At 41.5% G+C, this 16355-nt stretch overlaps 1 protein-coding gene across 2 annotated transcripts in view; it reads right to left on the bottom strand.

Annotated features, from left to right (window-relative positions):
- The window catches only part of RPP30 (ribonuclease P/MRP subunit p30), an 18930-nt gene extending 8571 nt beyond the window's left edge, over positions 1-10359 (bottom strand). Inside the window, exons 1-7 of one of the 2 annotated variants that reach the window (XM_085324816.1) lie at positions 10238-10359; positions 9319-9374; positions 8951-9007; positions 8160-8234; positions 7595-7666; positions 3227-3316; positions 342-458 (exon numbers count right to left, since the gene is read on the bottom strand). In XM_085324816.1, the coding sequence (XP_085180942.1) occupies positions 342-458; positions 3227-3316; positions 7595-7666; positions 8160-8234; positions 8951-9007; positions 9319-9374; positions 10238-10322 (552 nt within the window). In that variant the 5' untranslated portion in view covers positions 10323-10359. Of the gene's footprint in view, positions 1-341; positions 459-3226; positions 3317-7594; positions 7667-8159; positions 8235-8950; positions 9008-9318; positions 9375-9569; positions 9780-10237 lie in introns of those variants that run through there. The other variant, XM_085324817.1, reaches the window with a different exon arrangement.
- Positions 10360-16355: the final 5996 nt, after the last annotated feature.

The following is a 16355-nucleotide window of genomic DNA, read 5'->3' as shown; positions in this document are numbered from 1 at the left end:
GCAAATTTTTAAATAAATGCATAAATTTCAGTTCTAATGCCACCTTAGATCTCTGGGGCTTACTTTTCCCTTTTGTTTTTGGTACTGTGTACCATGATAATGGATAAGTTGTTCTGAAAAAAAAAAACACAACAATTTGACAACTTARGAAAGAAGTGTGCAGTGGTGTGTGGCTGGAAATATCTGCAGCCAGAATAATTGCTTGCTTGTATTAGTAGGCAAAGGTTCAGTCACAAGTTCAGAAATCCCTGCATCAAACTCATTTAAAATGGCTCAGTCTGCACAACTCCAGAAGAATTTGAAACTGAATCAATTAACTTGCTTTCACYGTGAGAGCTTACCTTCCCTTTGCAGATCTGCATCAGGCTAATCGCATTTGAAATTGTGTATCTTCTCATTGTGGAGTCTTTGATGGCAGGTGTGTAGAGAAGTTCAAAGTAAATGCCTCGATCTATTGCCTTCACATGAAAGAATGTGATCAAAAAATGAAAAGGAAAGACGTATAACAATCTAACAACTCCTGCCTATTATTGATGCARCTTATTCTCGATTTACCTGTACTATATATGAAAAAAATGAAAGCAGAACTGTTCTAATAGGAACACAGCATACAGAAAAGGTGGAAAAAGCCACTTCACTGTACATCAGGCATATGCAATTGAATCTGCAGCTATTGAATAAGTGAGGTTTAAACAAAGAACTATTCATTAGTTTAATAGTTTAAACAAACAACTATTTATTAGTTGTAACTGGCTTTCCATAATCACAGTGATGATGAAAAGGATAATCACCTTTGGCCAGAAACAAGTCCGAACATTTTCAGGATATTCCTTCTCTAGCCCCACAGCTTCCCATAAGGAACACCACTTCCCACAGTATCCACATCTTGCAAATGAAGAATTTTCCCTTGCAAAAAAGCAAAAATGAGGTCCCTTCTCCCTACTATTGATGATGATACTCTGCTATTTGTGGCTATTTGTGACAATTTTTGAAGACCAGTAGGTCATCAGAGAGTTTCCAAACAGTACCAGTTAATACATTTTCAGTTGCTTTAAAATCCTTCGCTGCCTGTCAAAGTGTTTCACCAAAAGCCTAGTATTGTTGTTTTTGCTAACACAGAGAAAAAAAAGTTAAGTAACTTGCCGTAAAATATACGGTTAGTGGTAGAAACAGTTCAAAACTAGGGAGTTCCTGGTTCCATGGTCTTCTGAAATGTTACTCTATGCTTCATATTTACATTATTAAAATAAAAATGCTGCAGTGTTAATACTGTAAGAGAGTCTAGTAATAGTCTAGCAATTGAATATAGATGCAATTAATCCAGCTACCATTCATGCATAAAATCTGCAGGCACGCGGAACAGAAGTTACATACACATCAAGTGTTTTACACAGAGCTGGTGTGACATCTTCCAGCAAGAAGAAAAGCTTGAATTTTTCAAAAGCAAAACAGGTAGTGGCAGTACACTAACTTCAACCAGTTTCAAGCCAAGCAGTTTTTTTTTTTTTTTTTTTTTTTTTTTTTTTTTTTTTTTTTTTTAAAAATTTTTTTCTTTTTTTTTTTTTTTTTTTTTTTTTTTTTTTTTTTTTTAAAAATCATCTCCAATGCACTAGCTGCCTACCAAGCTGTCTGTCTGGCATCACAGCAACCTAGACTGACTGCCCCAGGAAGCAGAAAACCAGTCTGACTGACAGACTGCCCTGAAGCTGGGAGTGTCAAAGCTGAGGAGCAGCTTGTGAGAAAAGTATCCCTAAATACAGTGATCTAAGTGCCTCTTGACCACCCAGCTCCTCACCTGGGTAAGCTGCTGGAGTTTTAGGTATCTAAGGGAGTTTCAAAGGACATTAAATGTAAAATATTTATTCTAAATGAAATATTGAAATTCCCAGTCTACTGTAAATTCTAAGATGTTACTTTTGTTCTGTTTCAGGATGAATTTTGTGKKTTTTTTTTTATTTTTATTCTATGTTAAATTTCCTCTAGAAGGGAAAATAAGATTTCTAGCCAACTCTATYTGTCAATCCTGTCAACAAGACTGTATCAGCCATGAATGCCCACATTGAATGAACCTTRATACACACTCAGAGGAAAAATATTTCACCTGAGAGCACATTCAAATTAAGTTTTCTGACAAGCCACCAACAGCAGGCAGAATTGTATTTTAGTATTTGATCTACACCTGATGTACTGTTTTAAAATCAACTTGTGCACCATAGCAGATATTTAGTGATTTCACATTTGGTTCATTTCCCAAGACATTTTTGTCCAAGTATGGATTCAATACAGTTGTTACCCAAATAACTGGCACAACACCCTTTTCTCAAATTAACACCATCATTCATGTTCTCCTATCTTTCAAATAGCAGGGCTATTTATCTATTCTGGGCTYCCCAGTACAAGAGAGACATGGAGCTMCTGGAGAGAGTCCAGCRTAGGGCTATGAGGATGATCAGAGGGCTGGAGCACCTGCCCTRTGAGGAACGGCTGCGAGAGCTGGGCCTCTTCRGCCTGGGGAAGAGAAGMCTGARGGGGGATCTTACAGTGTCTACAAATACCTTAATGGGGAGTGTCAAGGGCACGGAGCCGGACTCTCTTCAGTTGCCCCRTGTGACAGGACAAGAGGCAACRGGCAGAAATTGAAGCACAGGAAGTTCCGCCTGAGCGTGAGGGGGAATTTCTTCCCTGTGAGAGTGACRGAGCCCTGGCACAGGTTGCCCAGAGAGGTTGTGGAGTCTCCTTCTCTGGAGATACTCAAGGCCTGCCTGGAYGYAACCCTGTCTAACATGCTCTAGGTGACCCTGCTGAGCAGGGGGTTGGACCAGATGATCTCCAGAGRTCCYTTCCAACCTTACTGATTCTGTGATTCTATGACTCTATTCTGACACACCTACATCACTTCTGGTGTGGGAGGTGGCTTGGTCACTAACCACACCAAATCTCACTGTTAAGCATAGCAGTGGCCTGAAGGCTCTGTTCCCACTCCCTGGAAATACCACTTTTGCCTTCATAAGCAGGAGACAAAAAGGAGAAAGAACATACATCATTGCATACTAAAAGCTGCAGTGGAGGCCTTGAAGTAAAGGACATCTAAAACAATATTAGGCATTATTCAAGAAAATATAAGAATCACTTGGATAGAAATGATGGAAGGGAAATTGTAGGGAATTCTGCTCAGACTGACATTATAGAATTTAATAGCAAAAAAACAATTTAGATTTAAATTTACCACATTCACAGGGGGCCTTCGGAAGTAGAATGGCAGCTTTTCTGTTACATTTATGCACACCAGATCCACATCTAGAGTTGTACAAGCAATCTACAGCAAAGAAACACAAGTAGATTATCAGATATGCCAAAAACACACAAGCAGCTTTAGGTGCACAGAGATTCTTAATTTCCAGGGAGAATCCAGTTTTAAAATTAAGTACTACTAAATGTCCTGCAGGTATGCCAATAAAAGAGCAGAGCTACAGGTGCACAGTTTGAGTGCAAAGAACACTTAAAACCTAAACCTTCCTTCATTTGCAGGGCTACTTTTCCAAGAACAGTCACGAACTTAAAGGCAAGATTTACTGCTTTGTTCTTACCTGATATAGAACATGCCAAAGCAATGCTGGCTTTTGGGAAAGCAACTCATGCCTAATGAAGGACAACCCATATTTACAAAAGGAACAGTCCAGGAACCGTCCTTTACCGTCTCTAATTTGAGTRGCACCACAGGCCCGACACTGGAGGGGAAATTCATGGGGCCTTACTTTCTGGGATGGGAGGAAATGCACAATCCTTTCTGAAAGCCAGGTCTCCAGAGGAGTCTCAAACTGTGCACCTGAAGTTATAGTTTGAAAGCCTAGCTTTGAATTCACCCCCAAACTTATACCCTCTGTTAAAAGAGGGAATGAACAAAGGGTGGAGAATCCCCACACTGACACACACAGAAAATTAAGTACACACAAAAGGAAGCCCTTTATTTACATATAATCTCATGCACACAAAATTTGTAGGAATTATATATGCCTACCCAGTAAAGATGATTACACAGGACCACATTAATTTCTATAAGCAGCATGGTAACAAAGAAGATAAAGTGGGCCAAAGATGTTCAAAAGGAATTTTTTATTCATAGGGGAACTCTGCATTCAGAAACCTGCCACCAACTGCTCCAAATACACCTGGGCCAACTGCCAACCATTCATCCCTTCTCAYACCAGCATGAAAGCAGACAGGGTTGCAGGGCAATCCAAGGTCTGGGCAGCAGGGTAGAGGGACTGTGTGCTGTAGTGCAGGGCTGACTATGGCTTTGCAAATTAGTCTTTTATCAGTTTGTTCACAAGAAATTCAGGGGAAGATGAGAGCAGAGGCCCAGCTTTGGGAATGTTTCTCTGCTGTTGATAGCATTCCCTCCTAGACAAGAGGCCCACAGTCCATATGTGGTTMATTCACACACAGCAAACCACAAGATTGTTAATGGTAAACTGACACTACTAGGCCATTCAAACTAAACTTTATCTTTACGCCCTACCTTTACCAACTCTGTTAGGTGGGGCACAATTTGAATCTACTCTAAGTGCAAGTCTAACTTGATGTGAGTTTGGCTCAACTGCAGTTAGTTTAATTTATTTGCTTATGTGCAGTACCACTTACTACCTGGACAGAGGTGATTCTCAGGAACACACACAAAACAGATAGCTCTGAGTCATGTCCTAGAAAAGACACTGGTGAGGCCACAGGAAATACTGAAAGAGCCCCAAAATGAAGGAAAACAAGAATACAAAACAGGAACACACAAGTCACACTGTGTCATGAGAAAACTGAGCCTTCCTAATCAAGTCTAGAAATGCTGGAAAACTTTTCTGTTTTGCAAATTAACCACAGTGGGAAGGGAGTAGCCCAAAACACCAGTGTATCTACAGGATTCCAGTGACAAGAACATTTCAGAAACCACCACTAAGGAAAAACAAAATTAAGGATCATRCTTCCCCATAAGCAGAAACTGAAAAGGAAGTTAGAGATTTCTCCAAAWGCTCTGGTGCTCAGTCTAGCTTAGCTACTGGACAGGTCTCACACACAGAGGTAGGTTTTCCAGCCTGCTGAAAGGCAACAACTTTATATAGAAAAGGACATCCCGCAGTCACACACAGCATCGCTTGTCTTTGGCTTCACTGCAGGCAAGAGCCCCATCTGGTGGAAACTGCAGACTGCCAGAAGTAAATTGGCTAGCACTTGGATAGGCTGAAGACAGCTAGGTTTGCTTTGGCCAACTAGTTATGAGTAAACATAGAAATCTGGCTTTCAAATATATCCTCAGACTTAAATAGACAATTAGCAGATCACCATGATCTAAAAAAAATGTGCCTATGTACAGCAGGCATAACTACCTAAATGATTAGAACAGTTAGGAATCTTTAAAATTCTTAAAAAGCAACAAGCACTGATCTTAACACTGGGCATAGAGTGGACATTCCAGCTGCAGACCAAAACAACACTCTTTAGAGATTTAAAGYAGCAGCATGTTCTACAAGTATTTTYGTCAACMAAAGCTTCATCACACTCCTGAGCATAYAAATTATTTGGAGAATTTGAGCACATCTTTCCACACCCATCACTGCCACTCTTAGTCACAGGAAAGCTTCCCCGCTTTATGACAAGAGGGCATAGAATTTTTTAGGCCATGCTAGAAATAGAGTGCATCTCCACYGGTCATACATTTCTTTCACAAACACATGAAAAATCTGGTTCCATGGAAAACAATTCAAGTGTAAAATTGTCAATGAGAAAGAAGATGCTCTTTAGGCAGTGTTATTAACAGACAATTTTAAAATACAGTTAATTTGTGATGGAAGATCCATCCTGGAAGGCTTTATCCTTAAYATCAAAAGAGCCACAAATTGTAAGAGCAGGTAGTATATACTGAGATTATTATGTATGATATCATCTACATGATTCAGAATCTTCTTAATGATACCTCTAAAAGCTTAACACAGTTCTCCACAGAGGCTTAGAAAACCTAGAAGCTTTGAACAAGAGACAGACATACAAATCTGCTCCAAATGTGAGCATGCAACAAAGTCTTTTGCCTTGTGCAGCTTGCAAGAAACATGCCTGGGTGTCCTCCCCAAACCAAACTGTTGCCAGTACAAAAGCAATGAAGATGGTTTTGYGGACAGCCTGGTTTCCTCCCCGACTTGCCTGTTACCTGTGAGAAYGTCAGCTTCAGCAGCCACTATCTGCACCACTGCCCAGAGCACAGCCATCCTCTTCTTTGTGCTGGAACAACTACGTGTGGCTGAGTGCTGAGCCAGAACAGGACAGCAGATCTATCTGAACCTTGGCAAACTGTGGTTACTTTTCAGCTGAAAAGCAGCTTCTCAAACSAAACCACCATGCAGCTGAGCAAAGAGCTGCACCAGCAGAGCAGATGGGGACAGGCAGGAATGAGTGGCAGAGGGTAGGGAATATGCCAGCTAAACACTGGTGCAGCTGAACATCTAACTGCAGCAGAACTCACAACATGGCTTGAAAATAAAAGACATCCACCCTTCAATGAGAGCCTCTGGCATTCCTCCAGAACTGCCAGCATGCTCCTGCTGTTTACCTTCAACCAGCTTCAATGATAAACTGACTGAACTCACTCACCTGAGTCCAGTGAGAAGCTACCGAGTAGCTTCTTCCTGCCCCTCTTTGTCAGTCTCCCTCATTCAAGTTACTCAGTCAGTTCAACTGCACAAGAACCCAACACCTTAATTTTATGTTGTTGCCAGAGCCCTAAASTAAGATCTTGAGAGTGGCTGTGGAAAGCCTCTTTCACAACTAAGCATCTTTTGAATTCCCAAGAGTCCCAAAAATCTTGCAATGGGGGAAGAATTAGTAAGAAATGAGTTTCATTATGTTATAATTTAAACAATTAATGCCCAAATTCTTACCCCGAAAGATTCTTAGAAGTTCCCCTTCTTTTATAACCTGTGGCTTTATATATTATTTTGACAAGTTATTAATTGGATGAATTCTTCAAAAAGGTGAGGAAGTAGTTTTGAAAAACAAAATGAGAAAAACAGGATTTTAACATGTCAAAACAGGTACTCAGTAATATTAGAATGTAGGTTTTAACTTGTTTTAAAAACAGACTCAGTTTAATATTGACAAGCTCGCCTCAAAAGTAAATTCTGGCACTCCTCCAAAGARATTCATATTTGCTTTTAGTATCCCAGTGCCTTCTTCAGACTGCTTTAAACTGCAAGTCAGCTTGCTGCCTGCCAAAGCTAACAGAGATGGGATGCTTCCATCTACTCTTTCAATTCAGAGTTAAAGAGATTATTTATGAGCTTGCAACAGGTCAGACATGTCAGTTTTATTTTTTGTAAGAAAAACATTTTGACAAAAAGCTGGCTTGTTTCAGATGCTCAGCTTGATCAAATTACTCACACCAGCTGTTCCTGAGCTGGGAAATAGCCCCATGACATGCAGCCTGTATAAAACAGGAAATGAAAGCAAAACAAAACATGTACTTGCACTAGCCCAAAGCATGCATTTAATATTATTATAGCACTGGCATTACAGGAAAAAAAAAAAAAAAAAAGAAAAGGATGATTCTACTCACATGAAACAGTTTCTCAGTTTTAGGAAATACTGCTATGATGTCATATAACCTTATATTTGTAGATGTTGATCGCTACAAAAGGAAGAAACAATTAGTACTTTGACTTCTGGCAGATGCCAAAGATATGCACAATAATTACTCCTAAAATAATGAGAAGAAATCCCCTTTTCCATTTTCTAGTATTAAAACAARCCCAATAATCATCCAGTGAGCCTAATAACTTTACACGGTAGGTCTCCACTGTGAGCAATTCTCTGAGGTCATTTTGAGGCTTGTCCCATCCATTTATTTAAGCACTTCCACCTTCTGCCTTAGTAATGTAGCACTAAAATTTAAATGTTTACAAGGCTTGCTCATGGTATCCTTGTCAAGAATTCTAGACTCATGCATTCTGGATTCAAGTCTTCATCTCTTCATGATCACATTACTTTCTAAAGATGCAATCTGAGAAAATCAGTGYTGAGTGTCCTGTGAAATCCATGATCTTCACTCCCTACAAAATTTCCAAAGTTTCATTGGGAAGAGGAAATAAAACTTGGAAAATTGATACACTGAGTATACTTACCAAGAGATTACAATGTGAAGGATCAGAAACAACAAGCGTTAGCCGGTTTAAGACTTTAATTCGTTTAGATGTCCCCTACAAGGAAGAAATAACACAGAAGACTTGAAAAGTTGCAAAGCAAAAATTTATGGTGAATTTCATCCCGTCTGCTCTAAAAAGAAAGTGGCACCTTGCTCATATTCTTGCCTATACCAATTTCCTACAAGTCTGTAGCTACACTTTACTTTTATTGTTTTATATTGATTTGTTCAGCATCACATCTTCCCTTCAGAAAGACGGGCTTATTGTGTTTCTCTGAGAAAGGATAAGCTGAAAGAAATACTAAAAATAAATAATAAAGGATTTAAAAAAATAATTTAAGATAAAAAAGAGCATTTTTGTTAATACTGCTATGGCTCCCCTGGAAGGCCGTAAGTGTGAGCAAAAGTAACTCCTGATTTAACACACCAGTGATTTGAAATATAGTTCTGGTTCACTACTTCAAATATCCAGCAAAACCAGTAAGTCACTGCCAAAACTGAGATTCTTAATTTCAAGCATTACACTGTAATTATTCAACTATAAGAAGCTTGAAAATTCACACAGTCGCTTTCCAAATCATTTCTAAAATTAAAGACTAGAGTCTCATCTAAACTGAATGCCTAATTCTTCCAATATTGGGGGCATTAACAATTAAGTAATGGAAAGTTCTCTCTTCTTTGATTAAGATGTAACATACAAAACTGCACACACAAATGCATCAAGGTAAGAATGTATTAGAATAATAGGTAGATGGATGTAAATTGACATACTTGTACAATAGGCAAAGACGGAAACAACTCCGAAGGAGGCACTGGCTTGACAATTTCCTTAAAAAAAGGACAAAGAAAATTATTCAAAATACAGATGCATTTAGAATTTAAGTAAAAGTTGTTTTCCAATTCTAAAGAGAAATTGGCCATAGAAACAAAACGATTTAAAACTCTTCATCAAGAACCATTTGTGGACCATGTTTATGGACTAACTGCAAGGCGGTAGCACTGCATTATAAAACGGAGTTTTGTCACGAACAGAGGCATTCCCGCGCACGTCCAGGCAAGCGCCCGGMACAGAAACCTGTCACGGGAATAGCCAACAAACCACGCAGCTCTACAAAACAGAACACCCCAACCGAAGTTACCTGTTTCTTCTCTTTGAAATCGATGACGTGATTAAGAGCCACTGCCGAATATCCCACTAGAAAAGGCAAACACAGTGAAACAACGTTTCGCCCAGCAAACGAGCCCAGGCAGAAGCCTGATAAGCTCCGCACATAGATACAACGCTGTACACGAGGCCCGGCCGCTGCCTCAGCGGCCCCACGGGCTTAGGGAGCCCCGCGCCGCTGCCCRGCCGCGGGGCCGCGCCGGGCCGCGCCGGGCCGGGACTCACAGTGCGCGGCGGCCTCCAGCAGGCTCTGCACGCACTTCTTGTCCGGCCCGGGCGGCAGGCTCAGGTCCGCGAAGCCGGCCATGCTGCGGCGCGGTGCACCCTGGGACTTGTAGTCCGCCGGCGCGGGGCACCCTGGGGGTTGTAGTCCGCCCGCGCGAGCGGCGCGGCCCCGCGGGGGCCGGGGCCGGGGCCCCGGGGAGAGGCGGGCTGGGCCGCGCCGCGCCGCCGCCGTGGCGGAGCGGTGTCGGGGGTGGAGCTGACGGGGCGCGCCGGGGCCCGCCGCCTGCCGCGGCCCGCCCTGCTCTGCCCGCTAGATGGAGCCGTGATCTTGCTCCGCGGTGGTGTCGCCCGTCCAGTTAATGGAGGCTCCCGCTGACCACTAATAATAATCAAAAAGTAATTTTTCTCTTTATTTCTTTCTCTTGATTTTCTGATGTTAGCCGAAAAAAATGTGAAATAAATTTTGAAATAAAGTCCAAAGCGGCCGTGTCAAGAGATGTTCCCTAAAATGCAAAAGGGCTGAGGAATTACAAATCCATAAATCAAATATATGTTAAGTATATGGCACTGTTGCAAACCCGCAAATCTCGTTCTAATGTTTATCAACAGCGAAGCATATTTAAAACATGGGTGAGCAAATCACTACTTCTGTTCTTTCAAGGACTTACCACAACCACGGACAGCAAATCTGGGTCTCTCTTCCAACTCTGAGATAGTTTTCCAAGGTCTCTGCCCACACTGGGGAAACTTCATTTTCTCTTGCTTCCAGCTTGGCTAAAGGTTCATGGAAGAAAGTCTGTAGGGTATCAAACTCCAAATTCTTACCTGGGAAAAGATGCTGCTAACCAAGGGAAAAACAGATGCCCCCAAATCCTCAGTCAATCCCTGCTTACTTCGTCTCTTCTTTGGGGCAGCTTTCACCAGCGATGTTTTAAGATTCACACCTCATTTCTCCCAMAGAGGCCCCACAATTTGCAATGGATGAGCAAGAAACAGTCGTGCCTGGCCAACGTGTTTCTGCCCTGCTGTCTGGTAAGTTACAAAGTCTAGTAGCTGTGGTAAGAGAGAGGTTACTGCCACGGCTGGAGTAGGAGCTCAGGGCAGCTCCGGGGTGGGAAACAACTGCTGTCACATCCCTGCTAAAGGAAGAAGGGGGAGAAGGAGAGTCTGTTCCTGCCACAGCTGTGGTTGCATAGGCAGCCAGTTGTTGACAATATTAGACACYGAGATATTTCAGTAAAGGAGCTCTGCTTTGGTCTGTCTATGTCCATGAGGAGTTTGCCTATTAGATCAGCCAGTACTGTTTCTGTGCCAGTCATTCAAACAACTAGCATAGCCTGAATGGTATTCTTGAGGCTTTTTTTTTTTTTTTTTGATGTAAATATATGTGGAATAGCTCAAGGTATTATTCCAGATTTTGTTTGACTGAGTGCATGATGGAGCTTGATTTATCTTATTGATCATAAGAAATCAATAAATATGTATCAATTATTTGGGAAGGGACCAGCTGGAGTAGTTCTCAGAGATATACAACAGGGCAAAGGAGCTTTTGTGGCTGGCACCATAGAAGTGAAACAAATCTCTTCTAGAGGTGTTTATAATGGAGAACTCTGCTAATTTAAGCAGTTCTTCATAAATCTAGCAGAACYCTATTTGCTGTAACAGTATACGAATCTGAGTATGAAGCAACTTTCAGCACCAGAGTGTCATGGATCATGTTACCGTACCAGTGTGAAACCTTATTTTTTTATATATTACTCAGGTCTTACTACTTTTGTTTACATCGATACCAGAGATCTATTAAAAACATCTTTGTGGTCCTCACTGTTAAGTCAGAAGCCTCTAACATGCTTTGTTTGTCTGCATCCTGATGCCCTCTTAGTGGACACAAATTTCCCGTATCTAGGTGTTCTTTCTTTCTCAGTGTATTTATTTGGATCCCAGGGGAGTCTTTTCTGTGATTTTTGCGCAGACCAACAGGCTCCTGAATCCATCTGAGTACCCCTAACAATTCTTCTAACGTGCTTTCAATAGGGACCCTACGGTGGCAACTATCAGATTGYTTTGCTTTAGTTCTGCATTCAGCTCTTTTAGGGAGCTAAGATGCTATTGGGTGTGACTATCTCAGCAACACAAATGTCACAGTCACTTTAATCATAGTCTCAATAGTTCCTTTGTAAAAGTGCATACTGAATTTTCARATAGGAACATTTTTCTTGAGTGATACAGAATTTTTAGCATAAATTTCACCCTGTTGGTTTGTTTTATTTTCAGATGATAACTTGCTGCTGTCAGTATTTGCTGATTCCAAAAAGGGAAGACATCATTTCACATGCATTTAAGTTGCATAGATGTGAGTATTTATTTTGACAATGAAAATAAACACCAAAGATGTGAATGGTTACCTCTCTCTTTTACTGCCATAGAGTGGTGATGATTTATTTCGCAAAGGTAAGAAAAGACAGTAGAGAAAACTGCAGCTGCAACATCTTTGCTAAAGTTGGACAAGAGAGTTACTTGCTAAACAGTACATGCTGGGAATAAAAACAAGGTTTCAATAATATTTGTCCATAGAATTCTACCCAGATTGTGACAAAATATTCTAAACATTTTGACAACATATTTCCCCACGAGAAACATATACATATACTTTATTTTTTTATTTCCATCAGGCCTTCACTTTATTAGTATCCAAAAAAAGAAGATGAAAACAAAAGAAAAGGAAAAAAAGAAAGCTTTTACAATAGACAAATGAAAGCGAAAGATGAAATTTGTGAGGATAGACTGGCTCTGACAAGGAAGGAGAAAAAGGGAGACAATAAAGAGGAAAAAAGAGCAAGAAAATCTTCCTGTTTATTTACCTTTTCATGCTCATGTTGTGGTACCTTCCTGCCACATACCCAGAACTGCAGAACCTTTTAATTTTTTAYGTTAAGATGAGCAGAGCTGTTGTTCTCCAGACCTAGCTGTGTGGGGAAAAGGGTTATTGGCCAATGGTATCTGCTCTGGTGGTGAAGCTCCTGATGCTGCACTCCTTGACCCATTCGAGTCYAAGTACTTGGAGTCAGCAAAGGCCTGCTGTTTCAATAGACCCTGGAAGAACTGAGTCCTCAGGAGAGGGGCCATTCACCAAGAATCCAGGATTTAGCAATTGTTCTTTGAACAGAGATACACTGATAGAATAATTTTGGCCTCAATAAACTGACTTGTGTTGGTGAAATTTTATTTCATTAGCTAGCTCTGATCTGGTCTATCTAACCTTACCTTGCTAACAGAGTAGCGAAGAATTGATAYCAATACTTACTGTTACACAATACAACTAGAGTTCATATGAATCACAAGTGCTGTAACTATGTGATTATCACTATTTTTAGAAGAAGAAAAAAATCAAAAGAGTTTCTTATTTTTGGAGGGGAAAAGTCAAAGAAAAAGGTAGGTTCCCTCATCCTTTCTTTTTTTTATTTATTTGGAATATTTCTATATAACAAAAATGAGTATTAAAGATCTACAAATAAAGACATTAGCAAATATGAACAAAATAATTTAACTTCAACAGGTGCACAACAAATGAGGGACAAGAGTTAGAGAGGAACAGAGATGATAAGAGGAGCCTTTATAGCCTTTCTACGAGTCTAAATTACTCAAAGGACAGTATGTTACTGAGCTCAGCCAGAAAATGATTTGGTGAAATTTACTGAAGCCTCATAGTAGGTATAAAGGTAACATCTTGTGCGGTCACAAATGTCAACTTGTTGTTTTTGATTCCCAATCAGCCATTTGTTTAATTTTATATACTGTCTTGAACAGCATTTTAGCATTTGTGAAAAAGGTCTCTGAAGACAAAAGCAGGAAGTACACTTAGAARGATCAACTCCTAACTTAATATATGATTAGTTTTAAATACACGGACTAGATGTAATCCTATGATACGATGATGTATGCTCTGCTTTCACAGAGGCTGGGGGTATGAAAGACTGTGAATCCCCAAGGAAAGCACCTCTCCAGATACAGCCCAGTCTCTGGAGACTGGAATGTTATTCTAGATGTGTCATAGTAAAAAAGCTTTCAAGGAAAGGTCTGTATACTGGTATCAGCTGCTTCATCTTGCCAAAGTGTCACAGGTTTTCTCTCTATTAGTACAAAAATCCCTTTGACTTAAATTGACTTGTCTCTTAGAAGATTTGAGAGTAAATACATATGACCTTTGAGAAGAAAAGAAAGCAAGAGATTAATTTTTAATGACTGTATGGGAATTTCAGGTATAGAACAAAAGATGAGGCTAAAATCCTCCTTTCAGGTTGAAATGGGTAACAGCAGCAYGCAAATGTTCCTGCGTATAATGTGCTGAGTACACTTACAGAGTTACGTTCCAGAAATACATTGAAAACTTGTCAAGAAGAATGACTGATTTAATGAACTGTGTCAACACATTTGCAGGAAGCACCAGATTATAATTTGCCCTACCTTAGTCACATTTTAAATAACTGAAAATTTGCTTTTACAGCAAGTATTAAACTGTACAACGTTATCAACTTTTAAGATACAAATCTGTTTTGAACAAAATTTACCCAGTTCTCCTTAGCCATATTTCAGACGTTATTTTAAAAAGAATGTATTCACACAACCAGGAGATAGTCTCCTTTTTGCGTGTTTTACCTGACTGCTTTAACTTTTTTTGGTCTACCCTTGMTGATTTTAAAGATCTTTTTCATCTTAATATTTGCTTAGCTGTGAGGGAGGGCAAAGGAGTTGCTTTATCACCCTGGAAGGGTAAGCCACCTGAAACTCAAGCCTAGTGAACACATTCTGAGTGGTTAAACAAGGAAGTCTTTTATTGCGAGTGGACACAGTGAGGCAACTAACACGGAAGTGTAGGAAAATATGTGACTGACTTGGAAAACACATTCAACTTGATAATGGTTAAGCCCAACTAGGTCTCTCACTTCTTATGTGAAACTTGCTTAGTGTATTATTCAGAGGAAGATTCAGATCGAGGTGGAAGGGGAAGCAAGGAACTGGTCTCTCCCAAATCTTGCTCACATTGCCTCCTGCTCCCCTCACAGCAGGCTGTGCCTGTACTCAACTTCTGTAGGGGTAGCTGGCTCCTGTGATCTGACCCCAACCCTGCAGTCCTGTGTGTGCTGTGGACAACATCACATGCAAGTCACATATGAAAACCCTACTTTCAAGAATCAGGTGATGATGACAGAAGATTTCATTGAAGACAAGAATTTTTTTGAGCCAGCTATTGAAGGCTCGTTTGCCATGGACCTGTGTTGCACTAGTGCCTGGGAGAGTCAGCTGAAGTTTTTCCCAATGCCTGGGTACTTAACAGGTCTTCCTTCAAAGTAGATCATTATAGCTGTACGATGTGAGCTCATATTGCAGTCTCTTAGTGCTGGGCTGCATACACAGTTCTTCCCTCTAGCTAGTGCATGCTTTAATGAAAGCTGTTATAATGTTATSAAGACTCCTGTCAGTCAGAGGTCACTGAAACTGGTCAGTAGTCACTGATCCATTGGGGGTCACTTCTCCTGCTCTCATTTCCTTCCTTTCTCTGTCTCATCTGGCTTCTGTCTTTTGATGGAAATCAAAAGAGACACTCAGGAGCAGGTGTGTCCTGTTTTTAAATCTTACCGTCTAGCACGTTACAATACCAAGAGACCATCTGCAACTGACAATTCAGTWAGCATTCACCCCACTTGGAGACAAGAATAGGATGTAAAGAACGGCAAAAGCTGGTGTCCCAGAAATGGGCTTGCATCCAGGAGCTCAAGGAATCTCTGCAGAAAAAACAAAGCAATGGTTGCCTTTTCTGAAAAGATTACAGATTATTTAAAATAGATTATTAAATAGCGACTAAATTCAAAATAACTCAATATAAATATTAATAAAGAAAAAATATAGGTGTAGCATTCACATAAGCTTAGCAGGAAGGAAGAAGGCTTAATACTGAAAACCTGTAAGCTTAAAGATACAAAGGAATACCTAAGAGCTGACCATGGTATTGGGGGCAGATCCTACATAGGTGGCCACTATTAACTCCCAAAAGGGCAGCGAGAGCCCTGCCAGACCTGCCACTCGGACTCTTTCAGCACGCACATTTCAACAGTGGAGAAACGCAGACTTTTCTTTATGGTTTGATCAAGGCTGCATCTAAACAAGTCCACCAACATCTCCACCGTCAGTCACTCCAAAGGGAATATAGCTTTGCCTTGGGTTTAATCTTGCTACCTCGTGGATAGCTCTGCTGGATTGCAGTCCACTCAGCAGTTTCTGCGGGTGAACGCTTCCTTTACGGCGTCTTCCCTCAGCAGCACTTTGCACCCCCTTCCAGGTGAACACCTCTGCTCGGCAGCCAGCCCTTGCCGCCGCGGCATGCCTGGAGGCTGCGTGGCACTGCGGCTACGCAGATCCCTCTCGGGCCGGCAGCCCTGTGACGGCAGGAACGGCTCCCTCTCCCGTTTAACACCGCATCGCGCGGCTGGGGGGGGGGGCACACGAAGCCGTTGGGGCAGGTGGCGCACAGCCGTTGGAGGGGAGCGCAGCCGTTGGGGCAGGTGGCGCACAGCCGTTGGAGGGGAGCGCAGCCGTTGGGGCGGCGCGCAGCCGTTGAGGGGGCACGCAGCCGTTAGGGGCACGAAGCCGTTGGAGCAGGTGGCGCACAGCCGTTGGAGCGGCGCGCAGCCTTTGTTGGGGGCACGAAGCCGTTGGAGGGGAGCGCAGCCGTTGGGGCGGTGGGCAGCCTTTGTTGGGGGCACGAAGCCGTTGGAGGGGAGCGCAGCC

This window comes from Rhea americana, unplaced genomic scaffold, assembly GCF_003343005.1.
Source record: "Rhea americana isolate MKP2758 unplaced genomic scaffold, rheAme1 scaffold_93, whole genome shotgun sequence".
Taxonomy (NCBI): Eukaryota; Metazoa; Chordata; class Aves; order Rheiformes; family Rheidae; genus Rhea; species Rhea americana.
This window is presented reverse-complemented; position numbering and strand designations above follow the sequence as displayed.